We start from the raw sequence: 18269 nt of genomic DNA, 5'->3' as shown, positions 1-18269 counted from the left end.
TTCACCAGGTGAAAGGTTTAGAGGTGTATAAAAAGGTTAATGATGCTCCGCCCTCTGGGGCAGGTAGCTACCTGCTGTGATGCAGGGCTCGTTAGTGGTCTCTGCTGGTCTGGATGGCGGGAGGTCAGTGAGGTGATTGTGAGCCTGTGAGAGCAAACTGCTGGGATAAAGCTCTCTGCCATTGCCCGGAAGGTACTTGCCCAACATTTTATACTGGAAACGGTTACTGGTTTTTTACCTGTTGCTGGGAAGAGACTCTGGCCCCTGAGAGGGGGCAAATCAAATGAGTTTTGGGTTGAAATTGTCCTTGTTTTGTGGTAATATAGGCCCTCTGAGGGGGCTCACCCTAGTGGCATGTTTCCATGGCAGTGGGGTACTCCTGTGCCCAGGTAACTTGAGGAGCTGCTTTTCAAAATGGGATAGCGTTGAAAGTGAATGGCTGAGGAGCGGGCTGTATAACAGCAGCCGTGTACACGGCCTCAGCCCATGGTGTGGAGCTAGCGCCATCCAAAATGGCTCCTGCAGAAAGTGGCATTGTTTGCCCCGTGTTTGAAGCAGGGGTCAACTTGCATGTGTTTAGTATGTTACTTTTTAATCAGGGGCCAAAATGGTGGCGGTTGTGGTAGTCCCCCTTCTACATATGCCCCCTCTTGCTTTCAAGGACACCCCAAATTTGTTTCTCATTCATGGTGCCCCTACTGAGGCTTTTTATTATTGGGGCCACAGTGGGTGCCATGTTTGACACTGGCAATGCAAGAATCAGGGCATACAAAAGTACAAGCAGGCTACCTGCTCACAACACTTATTGCCCCATGTTTGCGGGGTGTTGTCATACCTTGGAAATCTCTAAATATTGACCCTTTAATAGCCTGTAGTGACTCTCCGAACGTGTTACTTAAATTGCACTGATACCCATCCTCATGGAAACCTTGACTTGTCATTATTTAGATACCTCGCTGAGTCACCTGCATTCAAGCAGGGATATCAACCGTAACATACTGGGGGCCACACTACCAGTTGGGAGTGGAGAAGAGATCCAGACTGTGACCCTGAGAGTTTCGTCAATGGGTATGGCAAATGGCCCTGCTGCTTATCCAGGGTCTGCTTGCTTTTCCAAGCAGGAAGGAACGAATGGGTATCTGTCTATCGTCAGAGGAGGTAAGACTAATGATATGCTGATAATGAATGTTTTGGGCACTGAGCCCTATTAGGGCACTCTTATTTGGTTAGAGACAAATCGGTGTGTGCTCTCTAAGAACGTCTTCAAAATCTCTGGCTGGATCTTAAAGACTCCACTGTTGCCAGTATGATCACAGCATGCTAACATACACGGGCACCCTCCCACCCACTAGTGTACCTGGGCAAGAAAGCAAACGTACCCGGGCACCCTCCCACCCACTAGTGTACCTGGGCAAGAAAGCAAACGTACCCGGGCACCCTCCCACCCACTAGTGTACCTGGGCAAGAAAGCAAACGTACCCGGGCACCCTCCCACCCACTAGTGTACCTGGGCAAGAAAGCAAACGTACCCGGGCAGGCCCCTTCTCCACTAACATACCTAGGCAGGCAAACATACCCAGGCAGGCAAACATACCCAGGCAGGCACCCACCCACACAGTAGCTTACCCGGGCAGGCAACCAACCTCCCACCTACGTAGTAGCATACCCAGGCAGGCGACCCCCCCCCCGACCCCCCCCCCCCCCCCCGACCCGCTCACGCAACCACCCACCCACCAACTCATGCACCCACTAGCGTACCTGGGCAGGCGACCACCGCCCATCTATTAGCGTACCTGGGTAGGCGACCCCCGCCCACCCATTAGCATACCTGGGCAGGCTACCCCCCCACACCCACTAGTGTACCTGTGGCTCTGTGTGTGTGCGTACCTGTGGCTCTGTGTGTGTGTGTGCATACCTGTGGCTCTGTGTGTGTGTGTGCGTACCTGTGGCTCTGTGTGTGTGTGTGCGTACCTGTGGCTCTGTGTGTGCGTACCTGTGGCTCTGTGTGTGCGTACCTGTGGCTCTGTGTGTGTGTGTGCGTACCTGTGGCTCTGTGTGTGTGTGCGTACCTGTGGCTCTGTGTGTGTGTGCGTACCTGTGGCTCTGTGTGTGCGTGCGTACCTGTGGCTCTGTGTGTGCGTGCGTACCTGTGGCGCTGTGTGTGCGTGCGTACCTGTGGCGCTGTGTGTGCGTGCGTACCTGTGGCTCTGTGTGTGCGTGCGTACCTGTGGCTCTGTGTGTGCGGGCGTACCCAGAGGCGCTGTGTGTGCGGGCGTACCCAGAGGCGCTGTGTGTGCGGGCGTACCCAGAGGCGCTGTGTGTGCGGGCGTACCCAGAGGCGCTGTGTGCGGGCGCGCCCATGGATTGCGCGCTGTGTGTGCGGGCGCGCCCATGGATTGCGCGCTGTGTGTGCGGGCGCGCCCATGGATTGCGCGCTGTGTGTGCGGGCGCGCCCATGGATTGCGCGCTGTGTGTGCGGGCGCGCCCATGGATTGCGCGCTGTGTGTGCGGGCGCGCCCATGGATTGCGCGCTGTGTGTGCGGGCGCGCCCATGGATTGCGCGCTGTGTGTGCGGGCGCGCCCATGGATTGCGCGCTGTGTGTGCGGGCGCGCCCATGGATTGCGCGCTGTGTGTGCGGGCGCGCCCATGGATTGCGCGCTGTGTGTGCGGGCGCGCCCATGGATTGCGCGCTGTGTGTGCGGGCGCGCCCATGGATTGCGCGCTGTGTGTGCGGGCGCGCCCATGGATTGCGCGCTGTGTGTGCGGGCGCGCCCATGGATTGCGCGCTGTGTGTGCGGGCGCGCCCATGGATTGCGCGCTGTGTGTGCGGGCGCGCCCATGGATTGCGCGCTGTGTGTGCGGGCGCGCCCATGGATTGCGCGCTGTGTGTGCGGGCGCGCCCATGGATTGCGCGCTGTGTGTGCGGGCGCGCCCATGGATTGCGCGCTGTGTGTGCGGGCGCGCCCATGGATTGCGCGCTGTGTGTGCGGGTACCTGTGGCTATCTTTGTGTGTGAGCGCGTGTGTGTACGCGAGGCTGGCTGTGTGTGTGAGCGCGCCTGTGTGTACGCGAGGCTGGCTGTGTGTGTGTACGCTAAGCTGGCTGTGTGTGTGTGAGCGCGCGCGTGTGCGTGTACGCGAGGCTGGCTGTGTACGCGAAGCTGGCTGTGTGTGTGTGTGTGTGTGTGTGTGTACGCGAAGCTGGCTGTGTGTGTGTGTACACGAAGCTGGCTGTGTGTGTGTGTGTGTGTGTGTGTGTGTACGCGAAGCTGGCTGTGTGTGTGTGTACGCGAAGCTGGCTGTGTGCGAGTGTGCGAGCGTACGCTAGGGTGTATGCAAGTGTGCGAGCGTACCCGGGGCTGCGTTTGTGTGGTTGAGCGTACGCGGGGCTGCGTGTGTGTGCGCACGCGGGGCTGCGCAATATACCTATCCCATGCATGTTTACATTCCCTCACTGTACCACATTTGCTGGGAGACTGTTCAATTCATCTACCACCCTCTCAGTAAAGTAAAATGCCCTTATATTACACATGTGTACATATAGTATAAAAAAAAAAAGCTGTCTCCAAAGTCCATGTTCCCACACGCACAGGTGAGTCAATTAATGTCTCTGGCAGACCCACCGGGATGATTAAAGGGCCAGCTGTGCATAGAGGGAGAGGGGCCAAATATTATTCATATCTCTCTCACTCACACTGGCCATTGTGAACACATGCAGTTATGTGTAATGGCCACTAGGTGGCTGCAGACTGTTAGAGATCAGACCCCAATCTTATTGGCTATGTTAAGTAGATCCAAGGTAGCCCCTAAGGGTACAAATTGCTTACTCTTCACTTTTCTATTTCGTGACCAGTTTAGCTCTCCATAGATATCTACTTTCTAAGGTAAACTCTGCAGCAAGTATTCTGTCTCCGTGTCCTTGTGCGACAACGTACGCCAACAGTACAGGTGGCAACGGTGACCGTAATATTCTGCTGAATCCTTTAAAAGGATTGGTGAATGGGCATATAAAGCACCCTGCCCCAGAGGCCTGGTAATCGGTTCCGATTTCCGGAGCGTTCCCCGACTCCGCGCTGATATGACATCATATCTCGCTGCTCAGCATGGTAGGCACCAGCTGCCGAGGGAAGTGGTAGGGGGCAATGGGGACGCTGCAAGCGTACGTCTCTGCTAATATGTATCTGTTTGTATTTCTTCCAACACCAGTAAGCCACGCTTCGAACATTCAATTCAGAACATTTAATTTCCGCGTTAACATCACCACAAACAAATCGCACAATGAGGTATCTGAGAACTTTGGTATAAAATGTACATGTTTTCAAAATGTGTACAGGCAAAAAAAAACCAAACTTTGGTTAATTAGCACAAATAACAAACTTTAAACGACCAAGTTTCTTCTTTATACATGTTTGTGTGTGTGTATATATATATATATATATATATATATATATATATAATATATATTAAAATGCACACGTGTTTGTATAATACTGCATGTATTAACATGAAAGTAATCATTAAATACAGAAATACGTAAAAAGTTTGTATGCCGTGTGCCCCGAAGACAGGGATGAATTATTTAACCCTCCGAGTGCCAGGGGGCTGAAATATGTCTTTACCCCTCTGGCACCCAAAAGATTTACCTGCATATTGGCAATCATCCATATGATGAAAAGGAAATATGGTTAAAACAAGAAATTTGTAATGCATTTTTCACACTTATGGTACTCAAAGTACTCACACAAGTGCCTTCTGTCTTAATAAAGTACCCTATTCTCCTATCTGACCTAGTGTTAATTATTCATTGCTTGGTTCTTCTTAAATGTTCAAATTCTCCCACCTCCCCATTTTGGCTTTGGCTACACCACTTTGGGAGATAGATATATATATATATATATATATATTGTAGCATTTAACAATATTACCGTTTAGTATTTTCAATTTCTGAACCATAATACTGAAGGAGTGGATTCCAGGTCATCGGAGAAGAAAATATCTCCAATGTTTAATGGATAGTTTCAATCAAACAATGAGCTAGCTTATGTTTGTGGCTTCGTAATATTGCACTTTGTTTAGGAGAAAAACGTAATTGTACAGCAACTTTGATTGTTTTGATAGCTTTTTTTTGGTCATTCAAAAATTTGCGTAAAAAATTGTTAATTTTACATAACCTTCCAAGTGTCCCTGGTTAGTTTGGCCAGTCCCTCTTTGTGCCTCAAATCCTTGTGTCCCTCTCTCCTCTCCTGATGTCTCTTTTCTAAGAGCTCATAGTGTTTGCTGGGCATGAGGGTATTGCGGGAAATGGCTTTATAAGTTAAATTGGGTAAAGAGAATGCATTATTCTTGTAGATACCTTACTCTGTGAGATAAAGGTCTATAAATAGTCTTATGTCCCACCTGTCTTACCAAACCCCCTAAAACAAAAGGCTATTTGGCTATGAGGGGTTGTTGGACGGTATGGCATTTGTGGTGCTTATCACCTATCATTAATACTACACTTGCTAACTCTCCAGGTCTGACCCAGAGTCTTCGGGAAAAGAGTTGTTTCCCTGGGTCTTCGGGTCACTTTACTCTTTTTCCACTTCCCCTCCTTCCACCCACCTACTTAAGACCGGGGAAAGCCCCACCCCATGCATGGATAGCAATGCCCCACATATGGCTAGCCCCACCTACATCCCATGGTAGTCCTGCCCCCTCATGAAGCCACTCCCCCTCTGAAGTTTCCACATATAAGTCCTACCCTATAATTCTCATCCCTTTTTCAGTTGAATAAAAAATGGGTTTGCTCTTCACTTTCTGACCCTGTTTCCCGAGCGCTAAAATTGACGCTCTTGTGAGCTCACAAACGCCACATACTCTTCTCATATCCACTAAATAACCCAGGATTAATTGTCACACGCGCACATTTTAATTATTATAAAATCTTTGGTATAAGTCAGAAGAGGATTTCTCATCCTGTATTTTCTGGGGCATTTTCATAAATGCCCCCCCAAAATGTATGTTTCCTTCACCAAGCAAAAATGCATTCATAGCCCCCCATATCACCAAAACAAAAATATTTTTCAACCCATTTTCAGTCTGTTTTGAGGGAGGGCAGCCATTTTGAATTGGTGACTTAATTTAAGAAATAATGCATTATACAGGGCCATCTCAGCCCTCCCTGAAGAAGAAGCTCATTAGGGTTGGCCCGTTATGATGCATGGTGGAGTTGGGGAGATGAAGTCTTCACTGTACTGCAAACTCAGTTTAGTGAAAACAGCCCTAATGGTATCTAAAAATATGTGCAATAAATTAAAATATCACCTTGGTTTAATTTTAACCCCAGCTTTATTTAGGTTGCTTTGTACACCTGTTGGTTGGGTTGGCTTTATAGACGCGCACCCCATGTGTCTTTTCACATGACTCTTGCCTTTTATCTGTAATGTAGGTGGTATATCACCATGTTATTTAGAATGATTCTCTACGAGTGGAGGTGTTCCTTTTTATATAGAAAGGTTTAGCTTCACAGGTTGCATCGTATAAACCAGGTCAGCCACCGGAATCAATAGCCTGTTTATTTTTATTTAGGATGCTGGAGCCAAGGAGCTAATGGGAGAGGGGAAATGTATGATGGCCTTCCATACGTCATAAGGACAATAGATGTAGTTTAGTCTAGGTGGACTACATAGCCATATATAATAAGGGAAGTCATACATTTGGGGAGGTTATTGGGGTACTTTTGTATTATTGAAAAAGGAAGCCATTTTGTTATAGGAGCCATTTTGTTGAGGTCTTAATGGTTCTCAGAATCCCGGCCAGTAGCCCTTGTACTCTTTACATAAGAGGGGGGCAAAGAAAAATTGTCTACAGATTGTATTTATTCCCCACCTCCTTTGAGTAAATCAGATTAGTTTATATTCAATGTGGTTGGATTCATGTATGGGCAACCTACATCCTGAATCCCTACTATGGTGGGACACGGCCTTGCTCAATGCCAATTTATTTAACAACGCGCTACGATTAACAATACCCAGCAAAATGTAGGCTATTCAGCAAATGTAGCGGTGTCCACTCTGGAACCAAAAGGGTTAGTGACCCCCCATCAGATCTGAGGCAGCCGCTACTGAATAGAGTAGTCTTTGACCTTCCAGCCTCCTCCTCCTCTCAACCCCTGCTGTTCCATTGAACTCGCTAATTCCTCCTCAGTCGGCCAGGAATTAACTGGAGCACTTCGGGCAGAGGGGTAGATGCATGTCCAGGCTGCAAGTCACAGCTTTTGAAGCCCAAAAAGGTCAACAACTCTTTAAAGTCACTTTGCTAGGCTTTGAAATGTTACTGTGAGTGTTTGGGGTCACGTTAACACGACTTACAGTGATGACTGAAGCCCTTTCCATCCTTATAAGTGATTTATAAGTACAAGGGCGGATTTCTTTAACAAAGCAACAACTGGTGATTACAATTTAAAGGTTCAAACATAAAGGCCTTTGCCATAAAATGTGATATCTTGTATATAATATGACTTCGACGCAAAAAGCTCTTCTAGTGAGATGTGTTTAGCGGTGTTCTTTAAGACGACATAGGATATTTGTTGTAGAAAAGAATACAAATGGCTGAAGTAACATTGACTTTTGGTTGACAGGAGGTAGACCTTACTAGACTACAATTCCTGACAGTTGTGGTCATATATATATAATTTATTTCTGCCCATTAATTAACGTTTGAATTAGAATGTTTTCTCTTGGGGTAAGGCATAACTCCGTTGATTCCAATTGTTCGCTTATGAGACCTCCCAGGAGTTGGTCTATAAGGTCCATAGACCTCGGATAACTATTTGGCTGACTTCTGTTTCTGAAGAGGAAATTTAAACTTATTTTTTGGTACAACAACTAAGGTTCTTAAAGTGAATCTTGTTTTTCCAAACAATAATTCAATTAACTTAAATATAATACTCGGACAAGTTATCGTAAAAGCATATATATTTTTTTTATAATTTCAAACACTTTTTTTTTTTTTTTTATTAAATGGATTTGTTTTTGGCTAGGGTTCTGAAAATCTGACCTTATTCCAAATTAAAATTACTTTCCCCTTTTTTCCTCTAGGTATTTTCTTTGGATAATTAATTTAGAAAGGTCAGATCTCAGTTTTAAAGCATGTCAAACCCTTATGGTTTTCTGTACTCACATCCTTCGAGGACATGCGCAGGTAGGGAGGCACAACATTTCAGCTAAATAGACTTCCCAAATACCGGATCAGGGTGTGTTTTGTGTGATGCATGGAACACGTTGGAACCTAGTGTATAAAACATTACATATCCCACATGATGTACTTTAAATGATAAACTGCCTATGGGTCCTTTAGTAACTCCAGCCATACAAAACCTTCTGGAAACTATATCTCCTCCTTGAAGAATGACCCAAAGTCCAGCTAAAGGTTTTCCACGATAACCCATTAAAAAAAAAATCACAATGATGAATGGTTGTAAAATATGGAGTTGGAAATCATACATGGATCTCAAAAATGGAGAGATTGTAGGCAGGTGACCTCCCTGCGGAAACAAATGCCTAATTTGTGATAGGACAGACAAATATTTTGTACCTTGCTGATTGTGCTCTCAGCATTCTAAAATAAACTCCAAAGAAATAATGGAGAAAAATAATTTTGTACCCCGAGAACCCATGTAAAGAGGTATCGGTCAAATGTCTGAGACTACAACTGTTGGAGAGATTAGCCATTCGATCAAACCCCTTAGTGTCATCTCTTCTCACGACACTTAAGTGTTCGTGTTTCTTAACTGGTGTACGTGATGGAGGGTTGGTCTAGATGAAGGCTAATCTTCTATCTTTGGTTGGTAGCACTATAGTCCTATTCTCATGCTTTGGTGCAAGCAATAGCTGAACCCCCCTTGGAGGCCAAAGATCCAGAGGATGTCTGGTGTCCGTGACCCTCGTCCATCCACTTATCCAGGCTTCTACGGCGGGCGTTCATGAAGAAGTTGCTGACCGTGGAGAGCTCCAGGCCCAGCTGCTGAGCTATGGTGATCTGTAATTCTTTGGAGGGCCGCTGGTTCTCGTGAAAGATGGCGTGTAGCGTGCGTCTTTGGATGTCGGTGAAAACCAGCCGGTGCCTCTTAGGCACGTGATTTCTTTCTGCTTTGCTTTGTTCTTGCTCTTTCCTTTTGCAGGCTGTGGGCAGATATAAAAAAAGAGAGAAAATAAGTCAATTAATACGAAATTATGCTTGGAACACCTTTAGGCAACGACGCATGAACACCCAGTTTTAATCATTTCAAATAGGTTCTGAATATTAAAATTCAGGTTCTTTGTACCCACCACTACTGCGTTACGATCTGTACAATGCAGTTTGCTTTCACCCCCCAAAAATTACATATGATTAGCATCTGTACTTTATGGAAAACCTCATTAATGGACATTAATCAGAGAAATATGATGATTGAGCACAATGACATACAAGCATTAGAAGTGACGTTAAACCAACAAAAGTCCTTTCTTTCTGTGGCTGCTCTACAGTAACCTTAAAGGGAACGTGTAAAATGGCTGAGTTGAGGGGCTGATTGGTTAGTGGCCGGTGGTACTACCTGTTACGAGGACCAAGCACCACAAACTGGATGCCGTTTCATGACCAAGTTAAAACGTTCCATCAACTAGAATTATTATATGAATGTCTTTTTGTTGTCTAAGGAAATACAGGTGAATCTTGAGCTAGTGATGTAGGCAGCAGAGGACCCCAATGCAAAAATGTGATCCTCTTGTCTGAAGAGCCCAAACCTCCTATTTGGCCCTCTGGATGAGAACCAGCAGGGTAGTGTGTATGTAATAAGAAGCTAGATGATATTGACCGGGTCTTCTGTGGCTTGAAGACCACATGGAGCTTGGCATGCAGGACCTTGTTCCATAACGGCGTTGTAGTGACCGCCTTGATATTCATCACCACCTTCATCTGAGTCCTACTCCTTTTGTATCATATGGTTGGTCTTGTTGCCTCTGTGAAGGGCTATGCGTCTGAAAATTTGTCAATATTTACTGATTTATGTTACGGTATTGCCATTCAGCCTTGAGGGGAGAAAATGTCTGAGGCTGTCTACCCACCCTGGGCATTGATTGGTACAAAAGCTTGTTACATTATTTATATTACAAAAAATACGACTTATTTTTCTAAAGTCTATGTTTTATTGCCCCCCTGCAAAATATATCGCTGCACTTTTGGGTTTGTTACAAAAACCCCCCCCCAAAAAACAAGGAACATATTTATTTATTTTTTATTTAAACAATTGGCATGCGGGTTCTGTGAGTATCTGTTTGACTCGTACTTTAGAATAAGAGGCTGCAGGGGAGGGCAAGAGGTCTGAAACGTTATCCCATTTAAATTTCATCAATACACAATAAACGCTGTTGTCTATATCCCTGTGTGTGTTCTGACATGCATGCCCAACTATATGAAATTAAGTACATTAATCTTCGATCTTATTGTATTGGGGGGGGGGGTAGACAGACAAGACCCTGCCGGCGATGCTGATTATATAACAAAATATACCCCCCATTTCAACCTTTTGTCCCCATCTGGTCTCATCCCTCCCCCCACCTCGTGTCTGGGACGCTGCACACTGATAGAAAAATATTGATCTCCTCTTGGCTGTGTGGCCGGCATACACCACTGTATATATACATGTTAACCCTGAAAGATCCGGGTCCAGGAGCCTGCAAATCTACCATCTTACAGGGCCGAATGCAGCAACACGATTGGCTTGTACTTTGATTAGATGCCCTTTCCACTGCTAGAGTGTCAAAATAAGCTGCGTATTGAGTCAGGGCTACCGCATGTTACACGCTCACGGTACCCGATCCTGTGTGTTTTACCAGACCGCACAGTGACTGATGAATTTATGTGGACTTATGACTGTATATTTGGCAAGTGTCAGATTTCCAAGCAGTCTGTCAGTATGTCACCTAGATTATTTACTATTTTTATTTATTTAGTTTTTTTATAATTTTAGATTATTTTGTTTTTAATTTATAATGCCAACAATTTACTTCTAAAGCTTTGAAAAGACCATAATCTCACCCATTTTAAAATATATTTTATATGCATTACATATGTGTAGAACTAATAATTTCAGGCTGTTCTAAAAACATGGTGTGTCTGCCCCGTTACATCCAGATATTTCAAGAATAACGTGGTGGCCTTAATTCCCGTTCCTCCTAAATTTAGCCGTTCTAAGATAAAGAGCCTATAACCGGGACGGAACCAAAATTACAATTTTTCAAGACGCATCCGAATTTCAGGATGTGGACTATACCCGGCGTATAAGTACTATGGGAATTCTGCTTTTTAGAAAGGGGGCAAGTAGTGGAACACCTTTCTAATAAAAGCTTTAATCAACCATGACACACGAGTTTGTAAGTAGCAATAGTGATCGTCCTTTGTTCTATACTTGATGGACAAACTGGTTTACTTAGGGACAACCTAGAAAGGGTCTCGGTGGAAGACCATCACTGCCTTTTCTTTTGGCCAATTTAGTGATTCCCACATGCGCATCAGCTGTACTGGCTGCGACGTTGGGAGAGGCACGAAGGAGGTGCCAATTTTTATTAGTGATTTTGTAGCGGCTATTAACGTGCAAAGGCTGAGAGTCCTGAACATGATGGCACCGTAAAAAAGGTTAATGTGATCAGGATCGTCTTAACTATACTGCGGCACATGCTAATTAATCCTCTCGTTAGACAGAAGACAGCTTTAAGGATGGCTGGGACAGGAGACCCCAATCTGCCCGGGCCACTGACACACATCACGTGCTCCCATATAGGCAACACTTTTATCTAGTCCACGGGAAGCAGGCACCACGGGGTAATTTTCAAAGACTTTGACAAAATGCCCCATAAGCTACAATGTCTTCCACAAGCCTTGTCAGACACTGATGTCGGTACAGTCGACTCACATAGGGACTGGCCAGTCCCAGGACATTTATGTCCATTCGTTACCTAATTGACACGCTTACTAGTGGCTTACTAACACCTTATACACAATTAACGGGGATACACTTTTCTTATTTGTAATTCACCGATTTCAGAACGTATCGCTCCTTATTAAAAAGTAGAATGGTGAATACATATCCCGTTCCTAATCTACAGTAGATGACAATCCGTAACTTCCCACCTAGCAGAATCCTCACCTACCGATTTTCCATTCCCCATCATCTCGTCATCCAGGTATAATCTGTAATAGTGTTGGTTAGAAAGGATACATCCGCAATGCTTCATTCTGAGCCAAATGGATAGCGTCTTATTAAATATATCTGATAATACAGAATGATTTGTTTTTCTTAAACAAGTGGAACTAGTGATTTGGGGCACTTAACCACAATATGGAAGGTCGGCGTAACGTTGATACTTCTACTAGGAAATAATGTCCTTTATTTACTCTAGAAATGTAGCACCATTTCAAGGAAACCACAGGTTTTCAGGCTCATACATAGATAGAAGCGAATGATAACCTGTGTTAATTGAGTGCATATTAACCGGAGACATTCTAAAACAATGGATAATGGGGGTTATGTATAAAGAGGATTCCAAATGCCAAATCTGGTAAAAAATAAAAAAATAAAATATCGCTGGCGTCTATGGTTAAAGCTCCACATTTGGAACTTCGACCCCAAATATCTGTTGGATATCTGAGATAAGGTCGATAATGATTACAATAATCATTTCTGTGGATTTATCATGCCACAAGTGACGCTAGAATAGTCTGGTCTCTGAGTGTCGTTCTTGTGAAACGCGCAAGCACAATGTGTGAAGCCACAGTCTGAGCATGCTCAGAGGCATCCATCATACAACAGGTGCAGCCATGTCGGGCAGAATAGAACATACAGAAGATCCACTTCCATTAAGAATTATGTAGATAACATAAAGGATACTGAATAAAAGTTTGTGCATTTTATATATAAATATAAATATTTATTTGCTTTTGACACTTTAGCAATAAATGTAACAATCTATTCTTATTTCTAATAAATCATAAAACTGGTGAATCGTTTAAAATAATATAAGGTAGAAAATAAATATCTGAAGGTAGGGGGGCTAATTTCTCAAATAAAAAATCCATAAAATGCTCAGAGAAAGCACCCCCGGGGAATCGGGTGCAAGGGATTGTGGGTAGTTTATGAGTGGATTGTGTGTGTGTGAGTGGCGCTGACTGAGTCGGCAGTAAAATCGATGCTTTTTTTTTTTTTTTTTTTTGCTGTAACCCTTTGTTTGCTGCACTTCATTCGCTGCCAATTCATTCTAGAATTGCAAAATTAGTTAATTTGCCTTGCTGTCCTCTTTATCGAGATATTATATTTCCCAACATACCTACCTACCTGTAGGATCTCACCGAATGGAGGATTTAGATCCTTGAGGGAAATAAATAAATAAAAATAGCAAAGTGCTCCGATAGCGGGAACCATATGAACATGAATATACATTCAACTCGCGCTAATTAATTGCCCATGTTTCAAACTATGTGTACAAACAAGCATGATTTAAAAAGCCTCATAGTGATCTGATGGTCGTAATTAAAAGGCATCCATCATCAGCTTAACTGCACTTATGTTAACAGTCTGTCTAAACATATTTTAATAGTCTGAATATTATATATATATATCTATACATCTATTATATACACGTATGCATACATACATATACAACGTATGGTGTAATTTAACAATTGCTTGCCAATGACTGAAGTAGGCTTAATAGCCCTAATATGAATGTTAAAATGAAATACATTTTATAATATTTGTATATTTTCATTTAAATATCCTTGGAATATATTTACCCATAAGCATACTGGAGATATCGCATCTAGTGACGCCACGCCAGCTACATATTTCGCAACTTAATGTTTGGTAATAATCGCGTTTTTACCAAGCATGGAAGTCATTCCGCCATTAGGTACGGCTAGTAGACCATTTAAATGCTGACCTGTTTGTGCCTAGAGGAAATTTTTATTACTTTAACAGTTTAATAATTAATTTGCTTGTATGTGTAGTACGACTGTGATCATTTTTTAATACAATCAATGGTGGATTAATTATTAAAAAAAAAAAATACCTCTTCCCGACACCCCCTTTTTCCAGTGTTATTCATTTCCAGACTATAAAATTTCTTACCCTAATTTTCAATTATTAATGTACAATTTAACGCGCCTTGTCAATGTTAAGACAGAATTTACATTTCTAATTTTTATAATTCAAATAAATTTTTGTAATTCTGTTAAATTGTTTCGAAATAATTCCGTTGATTTGGTTATCATTATTGATTTATACATTGCCAGTAATACTTTTTTGTGTGTTTAAATAAAAAGTTTGATCAAAAAGACACTTAAGATGTTGTATCCTGTATAGCAAACAAATCTTACAGAATACATTTCAAATATTTTTCTGCGAATTCCAAAAAAAAAAAACCTAAACACATAAGTACAATAATACAATACAATTACATTACAAATATTTTAAGATATGGAGTTAATATTTAAAATAACTACAAAGAATGACATTATATATAGATATATATAGAGATATATATATATATATGTGTGTGTATATCTATATATATATATATATATGTGTATTTAAACCAAGGTATAGAACATTTATGTGGAAGACTGCTGTGTTATAGTGTATGATAACATTTTCACATGCTGTTTAACTGAATTATTTTTGCAAGCAGTTAAACATGTTAATATAAAAATATAAAAAAAATTATTGGCATATACGCTTACCTATAATCCACTGTTTTAATAAAAAAACAAGTTAGCCAGAATGCGGCCTTAAGGTTTATTTCAAGACCTTAACGTACCCTGGCAGCTGCAGGCCATTGATATTTTGCGTTAGATCTATTTTAAAATAAAAACCTAATGCATAGGAAGGGTGGGAGTAAATAATTTACATATCCCTGCATACGCCTAGATAAAAAAAAAATTTGGGAGATATAGATATAGATATAGATATAGATATAGATATATATATAGGTTTATAGTATGTAGAATATATAAAATTTGCTATGTGTATCTATAAACATTTAAAAAAAAAACCCATATGTTTATAGATATACATAGCAAATTTTATATATTCTACATACAGGCGTACTCTAAGGTCAATTCTTCAAGACACACCGCTATAAATCCTCTTTATAGAAATAATCATTTAACTTCTCATCATAACTTTTTTTTAACTATATATATATATATATATATATATATATATATATATATATATATATATATATATATATATATATATATATATATATATATATATATATATATATATATATTTAATGTGATGAAAATCATAAATGCTTAAACGTGAATATATACTTTGGTTTTTTTGCTATTGGAAGTAAACACAATGTTTCCATTGTCTAGGTATCATAAACAACTTATGAAGGCATTGGATTTAAAGAATAAATGCTCTTTAAATATTCTTCCAAAAGCAAATTTTGCACTTTTTCTATTTAAAAAAAACAACCCAATAACTACCTGTAGATAGACATCTTTATAAAACTAAAAGATCCATGTAATTGTAAGCACCATCGCAAAATGTTGTGAATAATGACACTCTTGTCAAATTGTTCTCCTGTTGAGAAGATTGTTCAAGAGAAACACAATGTTTGAATATGTAATTTTTTAATTTTTTTTTTAAATTGTGCTGGTTTATGAGAACTGGGCCTTTCTTTTCCATTTTTACTTTAAAAAAAATATATATATAAAATATGTGAGAATAGAATACATTTTAAGATTCTGCATACAGCTGGAGAAAATTTTCAAATACAAAAATATAATTTTTCACTAACAGGAAATTGTTTACCCCTCTAATCACTAAGAACATGTATAATAGGGCAGGTAGGGGCAGGCCAGGTAGGCCAAGACATTTTTTTCACTGTTACCAGATTTTGTGAATCATTTATTTTTTAATTAAACTCTAGAATAATGTCTAAATGTTGTTTCCCTGTACAATTCCTTGACCTTTGTTATAATTATTTTAATTTGAAGATACAGCAAATATGGCATATATGATATAATGAATCTGCAGCAGTTTTAATTCAGACGACCACAAGTTATGTCCAAATCTTCCTTCCTAAATAAAACTGGTTGCTTTCCGGTAACAATGAAACTCATTTTGCAATGCAAGCTCAGTAATAAATAAATACAATGATATAACTATTCTCGCAAAATCAACAAATAAAATTATACACAATGCTAATACTTTAAAAAATTCCACGTAAATATTATTCCTATCTAAACAAGTTGTTATGAATTTGTCTCAATGTAATGCCTTAAAATATCCACGTGCAGTCTATCTAGATGGTTAATGTTGAACGTAATATATATATATATATATATATATATATATAGATAGATAGCTTTTTCAATTTGTAATGGTAGTTTACAAGATGTTGAAAAGGTACAAAACAGCATTTAGAATCCACCTGTTTTATAAAGAGAATGTATACTGAAGATGTTTATACACTGAATATACATACATATCCAACCCCGTACAATACAGGGAATGTTAGACACAATGCAGGAGGCATCACTGCATCCTGATTTACAATATTTGATTGTATCACCTTACATGCTGACATGTCAATTTTCTTTTGGTTGTATTATCCACTGTTTGGTGTCACAAGGGACCACTATATTCACTTTTTACATTGGTCGTGCCCCAGCAATGCAATATTATTATAGGGATGGTGTATGGATATCTCACTTTTTCTCTGTGACGCAGGGCATATAAATGATATTGTACCACCATCTTGTTTCATGTTGAGCAATAAATTTGATAATGCATGGGTTTTAGCTGAGGTTAATACACCAACATAAATGTAACCCTTTCTAGAAATAGATTGGATAGAAGTATAAAGGATATCTTATTTAGAAATTCTTTTGAAAGCCAAATGAGTCAAGAACTCAACACTAGACCCTAGGCCAAAAAGATTTAAATATGTCCATATTAAAATATTCTGGAATGTTTATAACCAGCTCACCCTGTTACTAAACAGTTTATACATTTCCTGTATTGTCTAAGGTGCAGGCAAGCAGCATGCTTTAAAGAAAGTAACTTACCTTCTAACCTTAAAGCTGCCATTCTTTGAAACTCTGGTTCCTGAAGCCACCTCCACATCCTCTTGAAGGTCTCTCTCCCCGACTTTAGCTTGCTCCAAGGTTTGGGGTTTCTTAGAAGATCGGAGAGGGTTCCTTGTGATCTACATAAGATTCTCTCAGCAAATATAGCCTGCGGGATGCTGTACCTCTTCAGTTCTGCTATTATTCTTTGGGCTACATCTTTGGTATTAATCTCTTCCAGTTGACTTGAAAGGACAGTGCTTTGAGTTGGCATTGGAGGATTTTGTCTACAGTTTATTTCAGGTCTGTGGTGACCATAATGATGTTGGTGCATGGAGTTTGGTGATCCCACGCCGGAAGTCGGAGGTGGGGATAACTCTCTGGAAAAGTGCTGATCAATTCTGCTGAACATGGAGTGATGGCCATCAAAACCATTCCCAGATACCATCTTCTCATTACTCAAGTGTCCAGAGTGATGACCATAACTGTGCATGCTTGACAGGTTTGGGCTGGGCAAGGAGGTTAGAGTTTGGCCCATTGTTATATCTTTGGGATAGTGGCTATAAAAATTACCTGGAGGCCCTAATCCTCTGTCCTCCCTCATGAGAGTGAAGCTTCCAATCACGTTCCCAACTGGGACACACTGATGGTGCTGGTGGTGATGAAACTTTTCATGGAGAGGCTGAAGTGGAGTCAAGGTTGTATAACTATTGGTGGATGCTGGTGGGGAATCACCCCCAAATCCAAGTCCAGGATGAAGAGAGGTAGCCAGATGATGATCTGAACGGTGGTAATCATTTCCATCCAAAACAGAGGTCATGCTGGAGACTAGTGAGGACCTAGGGACAGCTGGATGTAGGCTCCTACCTTGACTGTGCATTAGCTCTTGGTCTGAGCTGGACATATCTTCAGCGCTTTCCAAACCCAAGTGGACATTCATAGTTTCAGGCTACAGCTTCTTCATCTTTATCTAGTCTTGAAGTCATTAATCTTCTCTCTAAATTGACTGGAGAGAACCACAGCTTAACATGCGAGTAAATCACTTTTCATTTTATTAGGAAGACCTATCTTACATTCAACCAACCCTGTCTTTATATATTATATCTTTTCGGTCACTTTTTAGCTGAAGCACTGCTAATTTTCCTGGACAGAACATCTCTTCACCAGCT

The 18269-nt window shown here is 41.5% G+C and overlaps 1 protein-coding gene across 1 annotated transcript; it reads right to left on the bottom strand.

Annotated features, from left to right (window-relative positions):
- Positions 1-8847: 8847 nt before the first annotated feature.
- Positions 8848-18040, bottom strand: LOC149284755 (hepatocyte nuclear factor 6-like). Its single transcript, XM_089496363.1, has 2 exons — positions 17101-18040; positions 8848-9161 (listed from the first exon to the last, which is right to left on the bottom strand). The coding sequence occupies exons 1-2, from the start codon at positions 18038-18040 to the stop codon at positions 8848-8850; spliced, it is 1254 nt and encodes a 417-aa protein (XP_089352489.1).
- Positions 18041-18269: the final 229 nt, after the last annotated feature.

This window comes from Sceloporus occidentalis, unplaced genomic scaffold, assembly GCF_023333645.1.
Source record: "Sceloporus occidentalis isolate IW3139 unplaced genomic scaffold, rSceOcc1.0.p SCAF_89, whole genome shotgun sequence".
Classification (NCBI taxonomy): domain Eukaryota; kingdom Metazoa; phylum Chordata; class Lepidosauria; order Squamata; family Phrynosomatidae; genus Sceloporus; species Sceloporus occidentalis.
Note: the sequence above shows the minus strand (reverse complement) of the source record. Positions and strands in the feature narration are given on the sequence as shown.

Excerpts from the sequence above, each read along its gene's own strand:
- LOC149284755 (XM_089496363.1), bottom strand. The coding sequence starts at position 18,040 with ATGAATGTCCACTTGGGTTTGGAAAGCGCTGAAGATATGTCCAGCTCA. Across the intron at positions 9,162-17,100 it reads GGCAGCTTTAAGGTTAGAAG|CCTGCAAAAGGAAAGAGCAA; the intron begins GTAAGTTACTTT and ends ATCTGCCCACAG.